The following is a 23,028-nucleotide window of genomic DNA, read 5'->3' as shown; positions in this document are numbered from 1 at the left end:
ACTTTTACAGAGAGATTGGTGTTTCTATTAGTAAAATCTGTTGAATTTAGCAATCTTTGTTACATGATGTGCCAATGATCACCATTCAAAAATAGGGAAACAGCACTTTTCAAGTTTTTTTTCTCCAAAGTTTGCATGCCTGTAACTCAAGAAGTGTTTAAGATATCTTAATGTCCTTTTGCATATTGGGTCTTAACAAACTTTTCATTTGGCATCTTTATTTTAAAGGCCCTATATGGTTCAGTTCCAGAGATATTGGAACTTCAATATGGCACATTTTCAATTATCAAAAACCCAAAATGAGTCAAATGCTTCCTTTCTTTTAAAGAGGAAGGTCTGACAAAAAAAATATTAGCAAAATCAAAAATTTGAGCCGGGGAAGTTTCTAAAAATTAGACTGATTTGACGTGTAATTACCATATAGATATCTGTTTATGTTCAAAAACACAAGGGTCATTTTTGAAAAGGGGCAGAATTTTCATTTTTGGATGAACTATCCCTTTAATGAGCAGAAGTCATTTGTAGGTTGATTTTTCTCAAAATTATTGACGATGATATAATTTGCAAAATGTTTAGAGTTTTTGAACTAATCTCTAAATTAAATGCATCATTCTCTTTCACTTCCATATCTAAATTCCTAAATTTATGGTTCACTGAATTTTTTAGAGGAAAAAAATCCTTGCTGGGTACAGGTGCTGGATTTTTTATTCTAGGCCTGATAAAGTAATTGGTCAAATGTTTTAATTTCAGTACAGACATCCATGTTTCTTGATGTTTACCACAGAAGGCTTTCCCTCACATCTGATTTTTTTTTTTTGGCTATAGCTTGATTAAGTCAAGCCCAGCACACTAAATGGAGAACATGATAGATCGTTTTTGTTGTAATTTGTGGGGAATTGCTTGTAATACTTAGTCAGCGTGAAATGAAAATATGCCCTATCTATTTTCTAAATGCATGTTGTAGATCTTATTGTGAACAATTCATTCATGCATACGTTTCATTTTTACGTTTTGACCGCATAACATTTAATCAAAGTGACATATGCAAGACTCCAATCATTTAATCGCTTAAACCCTGCTCTTGGCAAGATCACATTCATCTGCCTTAACTTTTAAGTGCTATGCCAGCATCTCAAAATCCAATCCTTTTTTTTTTTTTTTTTTACTTTTTTATAATCCATTACTCTTGGGATTGTGCAGTGCAATACAGAAGAAATGATGCATTGTCACTTTCATTGCATCAATTTAAACCAATACACTACCAGTCAAAAGTTTCTGAACAGTAAGATTTTTAATGTCTCTTCTACTCACCAAGCCTGCATTAATTTTAACCAAAGTACAGCAAAACAGTAAACTTTTAAAATATTTTTACTTAAAATAACTGTTTTCAAGAAATCATTCTGTTATTCTGATTTGCTGCTCAAAAACATTTTTTATTATGTTTAGTAGATTTTTTTTCAGGTTTCTTTAATGAATAGAAAGTTCAGAAGAACAGGATTTATCTGAAATAGAAATGTTTTGTAACATTATAAATGTATTTATCATCACTTTTGATCAATTTAAAGCATCCTTGCCAAATAAAGGTACTAATTTCTATAATTCATTTCCCAAAAAGAAAAAAAAAATTATACTGACTCTAAGCTTTTGAGTAATATAGTGTATAATGTTAAAAAAGCTTTTTAGTTCAGATAAATACTGATCTTTGGATCTGTCTCAAAGAATCCTGAACAAATGTACTCCGTTGTTTTAAATATTAATAATAATAATAAAAGTTTCTTGATAATGATGCTGAAAATTTAGCTTTGATCACAGGAATACATTACATTTTAAGATATATTCAAATAGAAAGCAGTTATTTTAAATAGTAAAAATATTTCAAAATCTTACTGTTTTTACTGTACTTTGGATCAAATAAATGCAGGCCTGGTGAGACTTAAAAAAAAACATTAAAAAACTTTCAGAAACTTTCACTGTTCAAAAACTTTTGACTGGTAGTGTACACCATATAGTTCAAAAGTTAAAAGCTTAAAAAAAACAGAATTTAGAAATACATTTTTTGGGTGAGCTATCCCATTAAGACTGTGTGTGTGTGTAATCCCTCACACCCGGGTCCTACTAGCTGGCCTCCGTTACACTCACCCCCCTAAACCTCACTCCCGTCCGGGTCACGGCACCAATGTAACCCCTCACACCCGGGTCCTACCGCACCCGCTCCGAGCGGGCCTCGAACCCGGGTCTCTAGCACAGGAGGCGGACGCACTAACAAGGAGGCTAAAGGCTGCAACCTCAAGTGTCTGTCGCTAGTGCGTATCTTGAGATCGGGGAGTGAGGTTTACCTGCACAGCACCTACTAACTGGCCTCCGTTACACTCACCCCCCTAAACCTCACTCCCGTCCGGGTCATGGCACCAATGTAACCTCTCACACCCAGGTCCTACCGCACCCACTCCGAGCGGGTCTCGAACCCGGGTCTCCGGCACAGAAAGCGGATGCACTAACAAGGAGGCTAAAGGCTGCAACCTCAAGTGTCTGTCGCTAATGCGTCTCTTGAGATCGGGGAGTGAGGTTTACCTGCACAGCACCTACTAGCTGGCCTCCGTTACTTGTGTCTTCATATTTTAACACTACTATTGATTGAAATCTCAACTTTGCTCTTTTTTTCTCTTTCAGATACGTTCCAGTCTCTAATCACCTTCTCCCAGAATCACCTGACCTCTCTATTCGAGACCACATACTCTTCCCTCATGTCGGCCATCTCTCCTCACATCGTCTGCCTCTTCACGGACCTTTCTCGCTTCCTCCAGGGCACCGGAAATGTCTCCGTTGAAACTGCGGTCCACTGTTTCTTCGACAGTCTATTTCCATTAGTCCACACTCGTATTGTCAATCCCGGCATGGCTGGGAGCATCAGTGAGGACTCTTCTGATGCAAACCAGCTCGGTGACTGTCTCCGTATGACGAGGCAGGACGTTAACCCCTTTGGGTCGCACCCAAAGGCAATGGCAGACGCGCTTGCGAGTGCATTGCGGGCAGGCCGGGTGCTCAGCCTGGCGCTCGGTGTGGGGTTGGAAGTGATGAACATTACAGAGACGGCGGAGTTGTCCAGGGAATGCACTCGTGCTCTAGTGCGCATGCATTACTGCTCTCATTGCCGTGGACTCACCCTGATCCGGGCATGTAGTGGCTACTGCCTCAATGTCATGCGTGGGTGCCTTGCCAGCCTCTCGGAGCTCCACAACCCCTGGAGACAGTACGTCACTGTGCTGCAAGATCTCACGCACATTGTCGCTGGAGCACACAACCTGGAACTCGCTTTGCTAGGGATCAGAGGTCAAGTCGAAGAGGCCATACTCTACGCTCAGCTCCATGGGCCCAGGCTAACTGCTACGGTGGGTGTCAGCATGCATGTTTTTTTGTAATTGCTGATACAGATATCTGAGAGCAGGGTGGCCGATATAAAGGTGATGTATACCTATATTATATCATATTATTTAATTTGAAGATAATAAAAAATACTTCTTAACAATAAATAATGTAAAAATTAATCAATTTGAAATAATATTGAAAAAAAAGTGAAACAGACAGTTTATGCTTTGTACAGTGTCTTGTGTATCTTATCATATTATTTTTCACAAATCAAGAAGCTGATGAAAAAACAGTGACTGAGTGTTTGCATAGTAAATAAGACATTGTGTAACAATAAAAATTGTATTTATTTTATGTAATATTGCTATAAAACACATGCTATAAATTTTGAAATTATTTACAATTTATGCAATTGGAAAAAAATTAAATAAAATTAAATAAAATTATTATATTAACACATTCATAACTATTTCTGCAATTTAATTTATTTTACATAATATTAAATATACATTTTAAAAATTATTTAAGATTTAGTTAAATGGAAAAAAATAAAAAATAAAATAAAATTTTAACTTTACACAGAAACAAATCCAGTCGTTAATGAAAAACAGCAGTTGTTGTGTGGTTTGTGAATAAGTATTTAGATATTAACACATTCATAACAATATCTGCAATTAAATTTATATTTCTTTACATAATATGTGCTTAAATTTTTGAAATAATTTGAAATATAGTCAAATAAAATAAAATACATTTCAGTTTCACACAGCAACAAATCCAGAAGTTGATGGAAAAACAGCAGCTGTTGTTTATTTTACATAATGTTTGCTATAAATTTTCAAATAATTACAAAATTTAAGTCAATTGGAATAAAATAAAATAAAATACATTTCAACTTCACACAGCAACAAAACCAGAAGTTGATGAAAAACAGCAGTTGCTGTGTTTATTTTACATAATATCTGCTATAAATTTTCAAATAATTAGAAGTTTAGTCAAATGGAATAAAATAAAATAAAATAAATTTCAACTTCACGCAGCAATAAAACCAGAAGTTGATGAAAAACAGCAGTTGTTGTATGATTTGTAAATAAGTGTTTGGATATTAACATGTTCATAACAATTTCGGCAATAAAATGTATAATTATTTCACATAATGTTTGCTATAAATGTTTAAATAATTTAAACTGTAATCAATTGGAGTAAAATAAAAGAACTAATTTATAACAATTTCTGCAATAAAAGTTGTATTTATTTTACATAATATTTACTAAAATCATCTGAGCTTGATAAAAAATAAATCTGTTATATAGACAGTTTGCTAGGTTTGCAGCATTAAATGTTTATTAGATATTCAAACACTTATTCAAAATGCCTAATTTGTTTAAAATGTATTTATGCTGAATGCTGACAGTATATGAAAATATTATATCAAATGTTTAATTATCTGTTAAATAAAGACAGTAAATGAATGAAGACAGCCACTGCACTCAGGTGCTGTCAAAATAAGTCCCACTTCCAGCATTGAAAATGGCAAGTATCAGTCGATAATATTGCCCTTGATTGATCTTTAGCAGTAAAGTTGTTGTAGTTCATAAGAAAATCTGAAAACATAAAAATCCAGAAAGGGTTCAGGCAAGTTCATCGTTTCTGTGAGATTCTTTTAGTGCTGTGTGTCCAAACAAAGTGTCTCGTAGGCTGCTGTCATCTGTTGTGTAGTATAGTGTAGTGTATATGAATGAATGTTTGGAAATGGCTCAACTCTGCTTTTCAGGCAGAATTCTGTATGTACATTTGTCACTGACACCCGTATGTACACATGCTCTTAGCTTTGAACCGTGAGCTTATTTATCACAGACTCAGTCAAACTCACTTTTATTCACACTTCAAAGCCACTTTAGGGGATTGGAAAGACCCAGTCAACATGAACCCAGGTCACTTGGTTTTGAAATGCTTTTAAATGTGACACTCCATTAGAATCAAATAAATGCAGGCATAACAAGTGTGTTTATATCATTTTGAAGCTGTTATAGAGTGGCTTGTTTTAAGGGCAGAATGTGATTGGTAAAGTTTTGACTGATCTGTTCAGTTCACAGAATCGTGTTAATGGTGTTAGCGTTGGGATTTCTTTGGAACGGAATAGTAGTGCACTACTTTATACACTCTGTGCTGCCTACATTATTTTTTTTTTTAAATAAACAGTAATGAAGAGATCATTTGTTTAATGTAGCAGTATAGAAATTCTGAAAAGAAAGTCTTTTGGCAGTCCGATCAAAAGGGATAGTTCACTCAAAAATGAAAACTACCCCATGATTTACTCACCCTTAAGTCATCCTAGGTGTAAATCACTTTCTTTTTTTCAGACAAATATAATCTGACTTATATTTAAAAATGTCCTGGCACTTCCAAGCTTTGTAATGGCATTGAATGGGTGTTGAGATTTTGAAGTCTAATAAAGTGCATCCATCCATCATGAAAAGTGCTCCATATGGCTCCAGGGGGTTAATGAAGGACTTCTGAAGTGAATCGATGTGTTTTTGTAAAAAAAATAATATTTAAAACTTTATAAACCGTAATCTATAACTTCCGCTCATTGTCGTATGCGTGTTCACAAAAGAGTGTCGTTCTAGCAGATGGCGTAGAATGTAAGATTAGCGTGAGAATAGACTAGTATGTCTTTACTGTGACTTTTAAGTAGGGATGTAATGATATTATCAATATCGTGGTATTGCGATAGCAGACTGTCTCAATATTATCGTGGTCACATGACTATATAAAACCATATAAAAGTCCCGGGCAAAAAGTGTAGTTTTTAAAATATATGTAAAAATCTTATTCTAACATTAAAGGTCTTTCAAGTTGTGTTTTGGGCTAATATGCTTTGACACAGTATCTGTGAAACTAAAACCGAAAACATAATATGGCTTAATCCAATTCATCAAGTCTGTTTTCGCTGCACTTCGTTTAGGCGATCAGCTCATGATCCGGTGTTTTCCGCACCTCAGAACGGCTCTGTTCACAGTGAATGCAGTTAACTCATTTATTCCATGTGCTGTGAGTTTAGCGCACATTTAGGAACGCAACGGTCGCCAGTTATGTTTTTTTGCGGCAGAAAATTACAGTATTTCACTAGATTTGTAGTGAGACGTGTTTTTGTAAGCCTGTTTTCACTGAAGCTTTCACCGAGTTTTCCTTCAAAATAAAAGCTCTACTGCCTTTTCCGTCGGTTTAAATGGGTAACATTACTGCAGTCCATATTCAAAATATCTCTTTTAGGTGTAGAAATTAGGAAAGAAGTATTGTAATCTCCCTATAGTGTAAAACAAAAATAATACACCTATGAAATATTAATTTTCATTTATTTTACAGTGCAATTCTTTTACAATATATGGCTATTACTGTCAGCGTCGTTGTTGTTATTATTTCCAACTTTGTTTGGCTTGCTGAAACGCCAGTGTAAATGTAATTTGGACTGAGACAGTATACCACAAATAAAAAAATAAATAAAAAAGGGTTGAGTCCCCTGTAAAGTTCAATTCACTAAATTTTTTTGACTTAAAGAAGTTCACTTACAGAACAAAAATTTACAGAAAATGTACTCACCCCCTTGTCATCCAAGATGTTCATGTCTTTCTTCCTTTAGTCGTAAAGAAATTATGATTTTGATAAAAACATTTCTGGATTTTTCTCCATATAGTGAACTTCGATGGTGCCCAGAGTTTGAACTTCCACTATGCAGTTTAAATGTGGCTTCAAACGATCCCAAATGCAGTTGTAAACGATCCCAGCCGAAAAAGAAGGGTCTTACCTAACGAAAAAAAAAATACATATATACAATTTATATACTTTTTAACCTCAAATGCTCGTCTTGCCTTGCTCTGCATGAATTGTTTTTTTCTGGTTCAAAACAGTTAGGGTATGTTGAAAAACTCCCATCTTGTTTTCTCCCTCAACTTCAAAATCATTCTACATCACTGTTTTACCTTTTTTGTTAAGGGTGTTTGATCATCTTTGCATGTTCACTTTGCAAACACTGGGTCGGTACTTCTGCAGCAATGTAGGACGATTTTGAAATGATTTTGGAAGTTGAGAGAGAAAATGAGATGGGAGTTTTTCGACATACCCTAAGTTTCTTGAATCTGAAAAAAATAAAAAACCGAGTTCAGGCAGAGCAAGACAAGATGAACATTTGAGGTTAGAAAGTATATAATTTGTAATTTTGTCAAAAAATAACAGATTGTTTCGCTAGATAAGACTCTTCTTCCCTGGCTGGGATCGTTTACAACCGCATTTAGGAGCGTTTGAAGCCACATTTAAACTGCATTTTGGAAGTTCAAACTTGGGGCACCATAGAAGTCCAATATATGGAGAAAAATCCTGGAATGTTTTCCTCAAAACACAATTTCTTTACGACTGAAGAAAGAAAGACATGGACTGAGTACATTATATTACATTTTTGTTCTAAAGGTAAACTTCTCCTTTAAGTTTTCCTAGTTTAGAACATGGGTTGTAGCTCTTAATTTTGAACTCTCAAAGTGCATTAGATAGAATAATTTAACTTTAAAATGTACAAAATTGTACAATTGCCGTCTCTTTATTTGTCTTTTTTTTTTTTTTAAAAGGGGTCATCGGATGACCATTTTCCACAAGTTCAAATGATTCTTTAGGGTCTTAATGAAAAGTGTAAAAAAACAGCCTTTTACCTTGTCAAAATCAGCTCTACAAAAACTGAGCTCATTTTAAAGAATGGCCCCTTTAAATGCCACCGCTGCTCGGGGATTACGAGACATATAGGCCCGGTTTCACAGACAGGGCTTAGACTAAGCCAGGATTAGGCCATAGTTCAATTAGGACATTTAAATAATTTTTATAAACATGCTTAGAAAAAACATTACTGGTGTGCATCTTGAGACAAAACAAAGGCACTGATATATTTTAAAATCAATCAGTGCAATTTTATTTCAGTTGAAACAGCTCAGATTTACATTTTAGTCTAGGACTAGGCTTAAGCCTTGTTTGTGAAACCGGGGGATAATGTTTACTTTAGCCGCATTTAGCCACATTTAGCCGCGTTTAGCGGTAAAACTTGCCAACAAGCACATTATTAAGAAAGGCCATTCACAAAGATGCATAAAAATATTTATATTCACTTCTGCTGTGGGTGAAGCTGCATCAGGAATGATTCGCACGAACACAAAGGCATATGTAGACGGGGATCGCGCTTTCCTTTTAAAAGTGAAAGTAACGTTTTCCTCTGCATTAAATGACAGTAAATGACGATCGCTGTGTTCAGTATTACATCCAACAACAGAACACCTCAATCGCTCAATTAGAGTGTTCCTTTGCACCTGAGTCACACAGTGGCGGTGGATGTGTACCATTGGATGGATTTTTATCATTGTAGGGTGGTTGTGTACACAAACTATCAACACACATTAATGTGCAAACAACATGTAAAAGTTAGTTCTGCATCCGATGACCCCTTTAAATATCGCATTGTGGACTTCATTTTGCGATATTACCATATCATGAGATTTTAATTTCATTATATTCCTACTTTTAAGTATTTATTATTTTAAAAATAAATCTGGCTGACTTCAGACTTTCAAACAGTAATGCACATAAAGCAATTCTTAGTTTTTCTAACGAGGCACTGAATAGATTCTTTCAGCCAGTAAAACAGCTTTTGGGGTCCAGATTCTGTGGAGGAATACAATCTTGCATTCAGAGATGGAAAAGGCTTGGAGATTGTTTCTGGCAGGCGACTTCTGTTTTCCTCTGCTGCTGTGTGTAAATCTCCACTGTTTTCTTTACACTCAGCAATGAATTTGAGAGAAAATAGTCAGACTGAAACCCGCAGGCCACCGTCCTGATAACAAACTCCATTACCCACAATGCTTATCTCCCTATGTTTTTATCTCCTGATAAAGTTGTGTTCGGTTCCACCTCTGTCATTTTTTTCATCTCCTTCCAAAGATTATAAACTGTAGTCTTCTCCACTCTCTGCAAATGTGTGTGTGTGTGTGTAGCCAGGATGTTATTAGAGGAATTATAGCAATGGTTTGATTTTCACTGGGATACTTTCCCAAACGGATTGCGGTTGGCATGCCATCCCATCATGTGTGCTGCCTGAGAGGGCATGCTGCGTGTGTGTGTGTGTGTTTTCTGGGATCAGGTTTTAGAGGTCTGTCGAGACACTGTAGGTGCTGACAGCGCTGGCTGCCCTCATGCATGTCTGAAAGACTTCAATTGACCAGCACTGTACGACTGGGACGGAGAAAGAGAGGGAGTAAATCGAGAGGTTTTTAAAAGCGGACTGGGGTATCTTTTTACATCTCTGTGGTCTTAGTGTGGATATGTGTGTGTGGTTTTAAATCCCTGTAGATCAGGTGTCATACACATGTACTATTGGGTTTTGGTGATGCTGGGTTGTGATACCAGCTGAACTTGGGAAATGTCGTGTATATACGTGTGTGGGTGTGTGTCTTGCATTCCTTTCATTGTCTCTTTAAATTCTGGACAGTCATTGCTGGTTATGCAATTAAAGAGCGCAACCTTACCCCATTGTTCCTTTCTTTCCTTTTTCGGGTATGAAGGGCCTTGTGTGCTTATTCTAGGACAAAATCTGCCCACTTAGACAGGAAGGGGCCATTTGAGTGACAGGTACAGTGACCAAACATGCAATATGCATTTATTATGTGACGTTTAAAAGAGGGTAAATCTGAAATTGGATATGACCCTAAGACCCAAAGCGTCATGTATACAGTAGGTGTGATCAAGGATATCTTGTTTACTTGCCACTAAATCAATGTCCACCCTGTGGTAGGATTCAGTTGTCAGGTCCGAAGCATCTCTGGAGGTCCCATAAATCTTTTTTTTTTTAAGCTTTGTTAGGAAAGTACCAGCTCTTAAAGAAAAGAAAAAAGTAATAAGTAACTAATCATAAGAAAATGATTACTATATATATATATATATATATATATATATATATATATATATATATATATATATATATATATATATACACTGTAAACAAAATCTGTAGAAATTACAGTATTACTGGCAGCTGGTTGCCAGTAACTTACTGTAGATTTTAATTTATGCTATTTACTGGCAACAGTTTGTTCAAAGTTAATTGAACATTAAACATTAACAAGTCTTTATCTTTACAGAATAAAACTAAAATAACAGCCTCATGCAAAGCATTCTGGGAACCAAAATCTGAAGGAAAAAAACAGAAAAAGGTTGATGAAGGTTTCTGGTTCCCAGAATGCTTTGCTGTAGGTTGTTATTTTATAGTTTTATTCTGTAATGACAAAGACTTGTTAATGTTTAATGTTCATTTAACTTTGAACAAACTGTTGCCAGTAAATAACATAAATTAAAAATCTACAGTAAGTTACTGGCAACCAGCTGCAGAACTACAGCAAATTTTTTACAGTGTATATATATATATATATATATATATATATATATATTAGTAATCATTTTCTTATGATTAGTTACTTATTACTTTTTTCTTTTCTTTAAGAGCTGGTACTTTCCTAACAAAGATTAAAAAAAAAAAGATTTATGGTATATATATATATATATACACACACACACACACACACACACACACACACACACACACACACACACACACACACACACACACACAATTATTATTATTGTTTAACCTATTAATTATTATTTAATTTTTAATTATTATTATTTAATGTAATTTGTATTTAATTATTGGGTTATATAATAATTATTTTATAATAATAATAATAATAATAATAATAATAATAATAATAATGAATATTATTATCATTATTAATAGAATTAAAATCAATACTACTACTACTACTACTAGTAGTAATAAATAATAGAATCAAATAATAAATAATATTTTTATTATTATTTAATTCTGTTATTAGATGATGATAATAATAATAATTACAATAATTATTAGATTATACATTATTTATTAGATTTCATTATTTAATAATTATTTAAAGTTTTATAATAATTATTTCGTAATAAATTATTAATTATTGTTGCTCTTTGTCATCTTATTAATTCTGGTTATTATTATTATTATTATTATTATTATTATTAATTATTCATGATTTAATTATAAATTATTATTTAATAATAATTTAGAGTTTTGTAATAATTATGTGGTACTACTACTAGTAGTAGTAGTAGTAGTAGTAGTAGGAATAATTAATAATAATAATAATTATTATTACTATTAGATTATTCATTATTCAATAATTAATTACCATTATTTAATACTTATTTATAGTTTATAATATTTAATAATAATAATAATAATAATAATAATAATAATAATAATAATAATAATAATAATAATTTATTAATTATTAAATTATCAATTGTTTATTTAGAATTATAATAATAATAATAATAATTATTATTATTATTATTATTAATTATGGTTACATATTAATACTAATAATAATACAATTAGAATGTAATAATAATAATAATAATAATAATAATAATAATAATAATAATAATAATTATTATTATTATTATTAGTATTAGTATTATTATTAGTATTATTATTATTTAATAATTATTGAGAGTGTTGTAATAATTTAATAATAATAATATTTGTTACTATTAATAAATTATCCATTATTGGTATTTTTTTTTTTTTAGTAATGATAATAATTTGGGTTGTGTAATACTAATACTGCTACTAATAATAATGATTATTTATGAAGGATCATGTGACACTGAAGATATATAAACATGCATATATTTTATGTATTTTTTTTTTTTTTTAAATTTCTATATATGATGTCTTTATATGAATAGAAAACTAATATAAAAATGACAAAAATATTTTTATATAGTTTTTTATTAATAATTAAAAATCTAAGAAAATTCCTTTCTATTAATCAGAAAAATATAAGAGCTGGAGATCTTCCTCTTTTCCCCCCACTTATTTTGTATTTTAAACTCTTCTTTCCATTCTTTCTCTCACATCTTCCAGTGATTTTCTCCTTATTTGGTGTGTTTTCTTAGTGATTATTGTATATTTCAACAGGTTTAAGGTCCATTAATAATTCTGCTGCTAGACGAAGCAACAGAATTGACACCGCAATGTTATTTCCTAACTGGAGCTGGAATGGGACTGTAGCTGTGAGGTCAGAGTTCATCTGAAGTGTTGTAATGTCTCAGTGTTGCTAGCGTGGAAACAGACAGTCTTTCCGTGACCCGTAATTGCTGTGCCTCAAAGTGGCTGCTGACAACCGTGAGCGCATGTCAGACAAAAACGAGAATAATGTAATAATTCATTATCCGCCGTCCCAGGCAGTTAATGTGCTGCTCTACCTTATTTCCTCCGAGGTTTAACTTAGGGCTCTAATTAAAGTCTTACACAGGAATTTTAATAGTAGCTTGTGCTTTTAGATAATGGAAACAAGGCCCCTGGGATTAGAAAAGATTTCCAATGCCCAGAACACATACGGCCATGAGAGAGGGGTCAGTAAAAGAGCCCCGCGTCTCTTACTCACCTTTTTCAAGATCTCATTTACCCTGTTTTTTCTCTTCACTTTATTGTTTGGCTCTTTCTGCAAATATTGAGCAATCTGGCATCCTTTTTTGCATTAGAGGCACATTTATGTTTAATTCATTTTTTTTTTATAATAAAAGCTATTACAGATATTTTAAAAAATATATATATAATAAAAAAAAAATCATGATTTATTTTATTTTATTTTTTAGACATTGCTAAAATTTACATAATGTAAACCTCATAAAATCAAGAGCCCATAAAACAGCATTTCATGCTAGGTTTATGTTATTTTATTTTATTTTATTTTATTGTATTTTTTATTTTATTATTATCTTTTATTTATTCATTGCTTGCATATTTTTAAATTTATTATTTTATTGCCAGCAGTGTTTTAGACATTTTATTTTATTTTATTTTATTTTATTTTATTTTATTCTATTCTATTCTATTCTATTCTATTCTATTCTATTCTATTCTATTCTAGCAGGGTTTTACTCATTGCTGAACTTTACATAAAAAAGTGTAAACCTCATAAAATTCAAAGAAAATAAGAGCCCATAAAAGGGCATTTCATGCTAGATTCATTTTTGTTTTAGAAATTAAAAATTTTGAAATTAATATTATTATTATATTGTTTAAAATTATTTATTATTTTATTTTATTATTTTATTTCTTAATTATTATTTATTTTAACAGTGTTTTGGACATTTTTATTGTATTTATTTATTTGATTATATTTATTTATTTATTTTATTTATTTATTTATTTTTTTTATTTTATTGCCAGCAGAGTTTAGGACATTGCTAAACTTTACATAAAAAAATTTAACCGCATAAAATAAATAGAAAATAAGAGCCCATAAAATAACATTTCATGCTATGTTCCATTTTATTTTATGTCATTTTATTTTATTGCTAGCTGTGATATTTAATTTAATTTTTACTTTATTTAAATTGTATTAATTATTTATTTTATTTTATTGCTAGCTGTGATATTTTATTTTTTTACTTTATTATTTATTTTATGTTTTTGCTAGCAGTGTTTTGTTTTATTTTTACTTTATTTATTTTAACTTTATTTATTGCTATTTATTTTATTTTATTACTAGAAGTGTTTTAGACATTTTTATTTTATTGTATTATTTATTTTATTTCATTTATTATATTTTTTTTATTGATAGCAGAGTTTTAGAGTTTTAAATTAAACGTTACACAAAAAATGTAAACCTCATGAAATCAATAGAAAATAAGACCCCATAAAATAACATTTCATGCTATGATCAATTTCTTTTCATTTAATTTTATTTAATTGCTAGCGGTGTTTTACTTCATTTATTTAATTTTATTTATTGTTATTTATTTTATTTTATTGCTAGCCATGTTTTAGACATACTTCATACTTTATTTTTATTTATTTTTAAATAAATTTTGTATTACTACGGTTACATTAGACATCAGAAAAAGTTTACCAATGAAATTAAAAAAATAAGACCTCATAAATTAGTTCTTATCTTAAAAAACAAAGTGTTTTAGATCCTTTTTTGTACCCTATTTCTGGAAAGTGCCATATCACGCTATCCCTTTACCAATCCATCTTTCCAGTGAGTAAAAAGTGAGGAATCAATTACCTCACCAAGTTTGTAACCCTCAGTGGAGCAATTTATTTTCCAATCTGACGGAGAGAATGACTGTAGTGAAGGAGAAAGCCCCCACCCCACTTTATTTTTTCTCTATTCCTTACTTTTTGGTCTTTTCGCTTGCTTAGTGTGCCGTATATATCCCTTGGTACTATATAATCATTCCTGTGAACACAAATTTATGGATACAGGAAATTATTATGTGCACTGATGCATTAGGATTTCATGGACTTAGGGTCCATTTGATATGAATAATTAAAAGGAAATGAGATTCTGTCTAGAAATGTTTGGATTATAAATATGGGAGGAGAAATCTGTGAGTTTGAGCTTTCATTGTAATGTTTGCATTTGGGCCCGGAGAGGTTAATATTGTAATAGCGGAACGGATCGGGAAAAGGTGCTGGTTCTGGGATTCGGGAGGAATGAGGAATCGGATCAGCGCTCATCCTGACTTATGTTGCTTTTCGCTGACATCCAGAAGGCTTTCATGGTGTTTTATATTCATGTAATTGTTAATATGTGGCATAAAACCCATGCCACGAACTTGAACAGCCAGCAGAGAAAGTGATCTATATTTAACAAGCTAACACTTAATATGATTTATTTACACTTAATATTTTATTCCTGAATAATAAGAATCATATTGTGTATATACATATTTTTATTTATGTTTATTCTTAAAGAATATAGTAGAAAATTGTATTAGCACCCACTACTAATTTATTTCACACGTTAGAGAATATTTATTTGGCACAAAATTAGTTGGGATCTTAATTAGGGTGACAGTCAAGTTAAACTAAAAGTATTATAATTAAAACACATTTATAACTGAATTTAAAGTATGCATAAAGTATGTTTATTTTATTTTATTTTTTATTTTTTTTACACCCCAAGAAGATTATAGCTTGTTACCAGAAAAGCTACTATTTTGCTTGGATACGCAGATAAGATAAGCAGTATTTCATTTATATATATTTACTTTTTTTTACTAGATTTTTTAACACTTTTATTTTATTTTATTTGTATTTTTTTATTTTATTTGTATTTTTTTATTTGTATTTTTTATTATTTTATTTTATTTTATTTTATTTTATTTTTTTTTATTTTATTTTTTTTTTTATTTTTTTTTTTGACTGTCACCCGAGGAAAAAAATCATAGCTTGTTACTAAAAAAGCTACTATTTTGCTTGATTAAACATTAAGATAAGCACATTTTAATTGTATTTATTTTATTTTATTGTTTTATTTATTTATTTATTTATTTGTGTATTAATTTATTACTTTTTACTCTAATTTAATTATATTATATTATATATTTTTATTTAGCTTTATTTGTATTTTCTTTCACTTTTTTATTTTCCACTTTATTTTTTATTTTATTTTATACATTTTTCCGTTTTACTTTCATTTTATTTTTCATTTTATTTATTTTTTAATATAATTTAATTTAAGGCTACTATTCTGCTTGAATAAACAGATAAGATAAGCAGATTTTAATTGTATTAATTGTATTTTATTGCTTTTATTTATTTATTACTTTATACTCTAATTTAATTTTATATTAGATTTTTTTTGCTTTATCTGTATTTTCGTTCACTTTTTTAATTGTATTTAATTGTATTTAATTGTATTTTTCATTTCATTTTTTATATATTTATATATTTTTTACTTTATACTTTGATTTAATATTTTTTTATTTTCTTTTATTTTTTATTTAGCTTTAGTTGTGTTTTCTCTTTTTATTTTATTTTTCACTTTATACTTTATAATTTAATTATATTATATTTTTTTATTTTACTTTCATTTGTATATTTTATTTTTACTTTTATTTTTTGTTATAATTTTTTATTTTACTCTGTTTTTATACTTTGAGTTTTTGAAATTAATTTGATATATTTCTATATTTTTACTTTATGCTTTAATTTAGTTGTTTTTCTTTAATTTTAGTATTTTTTTATTTTACTTTATTTGTGGGTTTTTTTCATGTTATTTTATATTTTACTTTCTTTTTTTCCTTATTTCTTTTTTTTTTTAAATTTAATTTAATTTATTTAATTAAAAAAAAATGTTTTGCCTGTCACCCTAAGAAATGTATAGCTTGCTTCCAGAAATCTACTCTATTCAAATATAGTTAAATTTGTTAACTCCCACCAACACTATTGTGGGCTGATTCAAATTGACCCAGTACTGTATAACACTCTACTGTACATCAGGGACATCAATAGTGACCGAGATCCTAGAAACTGAATGGAGACGTTATAACAGAAGAATGACCTTTGGATGACTTGGAAGACTTTCCCCATTCTTGCTTTTTTACGCTCATTCACATTTTTGGTTCCTAAACAGAGCTCTGTCTGATTTGCTTTCCCAGTGCATCATCTTTCAAAATGTTGTTTACATTGATGTTTTGGGGAGTCTGTTACATTAGAGCCTGGCGACATCCGTTTGCTGGGAAACCGGAATGCAAATCATGTGTGAGTGATTATGACAAACTGCCGAGAAACTGAAAATATGCTCGTAAACAGAATATTTACAGTTGAGAGTGAAATATGAAGGAGAGAGTTTGAGAGGATAGTAGCGGAGAGGAACGAGAAGAGGCGAGGAAAGTGAGCGTAACGGCAGCTGAGTCAGCCAGTCTGGGGTCAGATCCTCAGCACCCGTCTGTTAGTAAAGACAAGCTTTTTAAGAGAACTATGAGAGAGAGATGATGATTTAAATCTGGGAAGCTTCCTGAGGTAGAGAGTGTGTCCAGACCACAAACTGACAGACGGAGGAGACTGATAGCATATAGGAAACATATACAGCAATGCACAGCTTAGAAATGTCCATTGCAACAGATACTTGTTTGTTCGTTTGGTGCTTGAAAATTTACAACTTCCAGTTGGCACTTCCAGCAATCTTCAGATGCAAAACATAAAACATTGGATGTGCCGCAATTTAAACCTCGCTGCTGATTTCTGTCTCTCTCTTTTTCCTCAGGGTGTTGTGGGTTAGTAGTTAATCATCTGGGCTCGTTACTGATATTAATGTAAAATAAAATCCAGATGATGCATGGTCTTTTTTTTAGCATTTATTGCAACAGAAACCTGTTTGGGTGTTGGGGATGAAGTAATATGTTTGTTTATTTAATGATATAAAAAAAGCATGGAATATTTAAATACTGTTTTATTTCAATAACAAATAATGACAAAATATATTTTTTTAACTTTCAAAATCTGTCTGTCTTCTTAAAATAAAAAAACACAAAACTGGTTTAAAAATGTTTAAAAATAGTATTTATATAATTTAATTTAATTTAATTTAATTTAATTTAATTTAATTTAATTTAATAGCAATAATTACACCAGATTATAGAACAGCCTTTGGGGTGTGATTTGAGTTGAATAAGCAAAATAAAATTTTATTTTAATTTTATAAATATATTAATTTAATTTAATTTAATTTAATTTAATTTAATTTAAGCATTAATTTTACCAGATTATAAAACAGCCTTTAAGGGGAACATTTGAGTTAAATAAGCAAAAATAATTAAATTTAATTTTACTTTATTTATATTTAATGTAATTGTATACATTTAATTTATTTTAATTTAGAAAGCACTAATTGCACCGGATTATAGAACATTCTTTGGGGTGTTATTTGAGTTGAATAACCAACAATAGTTTTTTTTTTTTGTAAATTTATAAATACATTTAATTTATTTTCTATTTTATACATTTATTATTTAATTGAATTGAATTGAATTTAATTGAATTTTTATTTAATTTAGAAAGCATTACTTGCACCAGATTATACAACAGCCTTTGGGGTGTGATTTGAGTTGAATAATCAAAAATAATTTTATTTTATACGTTTATAAATATGTAACTTAATTTATTATTAATTTAATTTCATTTAATTTAATTTCAGATTATAGCCTTTGGGGTGTGATTTAAGTTGAATAAGCAAAAGTAATTTTATTTTATTTGATAAATTTATAATTTATAATTTAATTTATTTTAATTTAGTAATTTTTTTAATTATTTTATTTAATTTTATTTTAAACTATAGAAAGCATTAATTACACTAGATTATACCATTTTCAGATTTCATCATTGATTTAATGTTATTGTTGATATTGAAACGTAAGCTTGCAAACTGTTCTGTCTTTCCTTATTTAAGTAGAAAAGATAGAGCTGCTCAAAAACATTTCTTGGAAATTAGGAATAAATCAACCTATGAATGCCTCATAGCAGTCTTTGTTCTTTAAACTTGGATGGAGAATTTTTTGGAGTTTCAGAATGGTGCCGTTGATATACGGCACGTGTAATCAAGTCAGTAGCATTGTGGGTCTGAAACCGTTTGCTCTGTTACAAGAGTGAACTGCATACAGAGATGCAAAGTTCACCAATAGATCTCACACACACACGCACACACACACGCACACGCATCATTAATCAGCTGATTGTGTATGTGTGAGTATCAGCGTGGCAACAATGAAGCCAAACAAAGCAGCCAGAGAATCACAGTTCAGGCACACGCTCGAGCCAGACCTACATGAAAACCAAGCCGCTAACTAAACAGTGAATCTGGCTTCTCTCATGCTGGCACAGCCACAGCCTCATTCTGAACACTGTTTAATTCAACGCCACTGAGACGCACTGCGATGTTATTCAAATAGCGCTGGCGTTTAAAAATCATTTTGGCGTTTGCTCTTTCAAAATGTGAGAGAGCAGTTAGATGTATTTTTTAAATACAGTTGTAACATATCTGTAATGTTCAAATGGCCTTTTATAGCATGATTCATTTGCTCTGAGACATCCTAGAGATACTGCGTGTTTGCTTTGTGCATTGCATTTTATCTATCATTCCATTGTTCTGTCTATCGTTCTGTCTATTGTTCTACCATCCTATCTCTATCTATCTATCTATCTATCTATCTATCTATCTATCTATCTATCTATCTATCTATCTATCTATCTGTCTATCTGTCTATCTGTCTATCTGTCTATCTGTCTATCTGTCTGTCTGTCTGTCTGTCTGTCTGTCTGTCCATTTATAAGTCTGTCTATCCTTCTATCAATCTTTTTATCATTCTATCATTTTATCTATCATTCCATTGTTCTGTCTATCGTTCTGTCTATTGTTCTACCATCCTATCTCTATCTATCTATCTATCTATCTATCTATCTATCTATCTATCTATCTATCTATCTATCTATCTGTCTATCTGTCTATCTGTCTATCTGTCTATCTGTCTGTCTGTCTGTCTGTCTGTCTGTCTGTCCATTTATAAGTCTGTCTATCCTTCTATCAATCTTTTTATCATTCTATCATTTTATCTATCATTCCATTGTTCTGTCTATCGTTCTGTCTATTGTTCTACCATCCTATCTCTATCTATCTATCTATCTATCTATCTATCTATCTATCTATCTATCTATCTATCTATCTATCTATCTATCTATCTATCTATCTATCTATCTATCTATCTATCTATCTATCTATCTATCTATCTATCTATCTATCTATCTATCTGTCTATCTGTCTGTCTGTCTGTCTGTCTGTCTGTCTGTCTGTCCATTTATAAGTCTGTCTATCCTTCTATCAATCTTTTTATCATTCTATCATTTTATCTATCACTCCATTGTTCTATCTATCTATCTATCTATCTATCTATCTATCTATCTATCTATCTATCTATCTATCTATCTATCTATCTATCTATCTATCTATCTATCTATCTATCTATCTATCTATCTATCTATCTATCTATCTTTCTATCTATCTATCTCGTCTGTCTATCTCGTCTGTCTATCTCGTCTATCTATCTATCTATCTATCTATCTATCTATCTATCTATCTATCTATCTATCTATCTATCTATCTATCTATCTATCTATCTATCTATCTATCTATCTATCTATCTATCTATCTATCTCATCTATCTATCTCATCTATCAATCCATAAGTCTGTCTATCCTTCTATCAATCTATAAGTCTGTCTATCCTTCTATCAATCTTTGTATCATTCTATAATTTTATCTAGCATTCTATTGTTCTGTCTATCATTCTGTCTATTGTTGTATTGTTCTATCTTGTCTACATTTGTCTCTGTCATTCTGTCTGGATCTCAAGCTGTCTACCTTTCTTGCTTGCCTACTTACTTACTTGGTATTTCTTTCTGTCTTTTTTTCTGTCTCTCTATCTGAGTTTTGTCCAAGAGAGCACTGAGAAAGTTGCGCTGCCTCCGGAGCGGACTCTTACATCAACAAACTTCATCACACACCACCACCACACCATGTAACTCAATACTCCCCCAGAGAGAGACAAAAATGACGATTCAAAGAAAAGTCTGTCTTTACAACAGACAGTCCTATGAAAAACATATAGATCGAGCGGTTGGCACATATAAAGATCACAAGCCTTAAATTAGCCTTCCTCATTGCACACTGTAGTAAAACTGCAGCCAAACACCCGTTACCAACCACAAATACACAGTCAGTCTGTTCCTCAAGGCCAGGCGCTCACAGCTCCCGCATGTGTCTTCCTCTGAGACTCCATCCACATGGGATAAAGCACCATTCAGACCCCGTCTAATCACACCCGGAATGTTTCACACGCTGGCATTTCACAGATATTACAAGGACGGACAGGTGCACGCATACCCGCCAGACAAGAGCAAACCTCTGCTTTCAACAGTAGGTAATTGAGTAACAGTTGACCAGTGGAATGACCCACTGTGTTTAGCGTCACAGATCAGGGTGTCGCTGAGGTCACTTCTGCCTCTCTCTCTCACATGCTTTCGATTCTTATTAAAGCTCTGTGTTTTCATTTAAGACTCTGGCTTTTGCTGTAATGTGGTGTTATAGGACACTGTAGGCCATTATTCTGGATGAATACTTGTTAAATATTGTTTCATCCCAGGGAACAGAACAACTTGTTCTGAAAATATCTCCATCATTAGTATCATTATGGATACTAAGGAACAAGTTGACCGTTTTGCCGTTGTAAATATAGCTACACTTTAAAGTGCCCCTATTATGCCATTTTAAAGGTAGTTAATATTGTTGTAATAGTCTCTTAAAACAGGTTTACATGTATGCAAGTTCAAAAAACACTTTAGTTTTCTCCAAAATTAGATTCATTTCTACCCTGTTTCTAAATGATTCGTAAACGACTCGTGTGAAGCAGTTCGAAGAATCAGTCTCTCTAAACCCCTCCTTTCAGTGAGCCCTCACTGCTGTGATTGGTCAGATGGTGCAGTCCTTTTGGATTGGTCTACCGCTACAGCGCAAAACGAAACGCCCATTGGCATAACTGAATGACAGCTGCGGAGACCTGTTAATGCATAGAAAAGATAGCCTCGATTTTACCCTATCAATTCGAGCCGGAGTCTGACGATGAAACTGTTGAAGTGTCACATCGACAAGAAACTGTTTTGCAAGCACGACCGGAGCAGGACGTTTCTCAGTGGGTGTCATATGTTAACTGTGGAAAGTGCTTGCAATTTGCTTTTGGAAGCGAACCGGGCACACCTCTACGTTGTGAACTTCAACATTGTACAATGCATAACACTGCGTTAAGCCATCGTTTATCATTATCATTACTTAAACTAATAAGGCAGACAGACAGTCAAGCTGCATCAATCACAATTTTTAGACTACATTGCACTCACAGCTGAACAACAGAACTACAGAAACGCAAGTTAGCCGGTTACCAAGACATGTGCGGGGTTGTTACACACCATAACATACACAAAGACGTATTTTGAACGATCGCTAGAAAATACAATTATTAATCATACTTACAGGTAGAAGTTCAGAGGAGCAAGCCGGTCCAAATAAACTGGGCACTGATCCATTTTTTAAAACCAAGCGTTTGGTGAATCCCGCGTTGTAACGTTACTCCCCAAGATTGGAAAAGCAGTCATCAGTAAAATGACGCGAACACAAAACAAGATTGGAATTGGACTGCTGAGGTGTTGAAAAAAATTTATGTTAACCGCTCATTCTTGGTAGTTTCATCTTTCGGAAGGGCATATAAAACAAATTCACTCTCACAGCGCAGGGCGTCTTCTTGACATGATGTAATCCACGTGAAAATGGTAGGCCTACTGTTTGTGGGCGGGCAAGTTGTTCGCGAAATTGAATGTGGGCGGACATTACGCAAATGTGTAGCTCGTGACGTGTGGCCGTTACAGAAAAAAGATTCGAATTGCTGACGACTCGTTTAGGCGAATGTGAGCCGACTCTTTTTTTTGTTAGACAAAAACTTTATTTATAGTGCACTGTCGGCGTCACAACTTTGCAGATAGTTTATGTTCACTTACAGCTACATGACACACTACATGAAATATCATATTTGAAAAGGCATAATAGGGGCACTTTAAGCCTCATGATGGTGAACTAATATGCTTTTCTTCAAACAATTTTTGTTGGTTTAGCTGAGGTGAAGATCTCTTACCAATTTAAACATATGTATGTATGTATGTATATACACTGCTGTTCAA

The 23,028-nt window shown here is 31.9% G+C and overlaps 1 protein-coding gene across 2 annotated transcripts in view; it reads left to right on the top strand.

Annotated features, from left to right (window-relative positions):
* gpc5c (glypican 5c) overlaps positions 1–23,028 on the top strand; it is a 167,431-nt gene that overhangs the window by 38,332 nt on the left and 106,071 nt on the right. For both annotated transcript variants that reach the window (XM_073849542.1, XM_073849541.1), the window contains exon 3: positions 2,671–3,389. In XM_073849542.1, the coding sequence (XP_073705643.1) occupies positions 2,671–3,389 (719 nt within the window). The remainder of the gene's footprint in view (positions 1–2,670; positions 3,390–23,028) is intronic.

The sequence above is a fragment of the Garra rufa genome, chromosome 10 (assembly GCF_049309525.1).
Source record: "Garra rufa chromosome 10, GarRuf1.0, whole genome shotgun sequence".
Lineage (NCBI taxonomy): Eukaryota > Metazoa > Chordata > Actinopteri > Cypriniformes > Cyprinidae > Garra > Garra rufa.
This window is presented reverse-complemented; position numbering and strand designations above follow the sequence as displayed.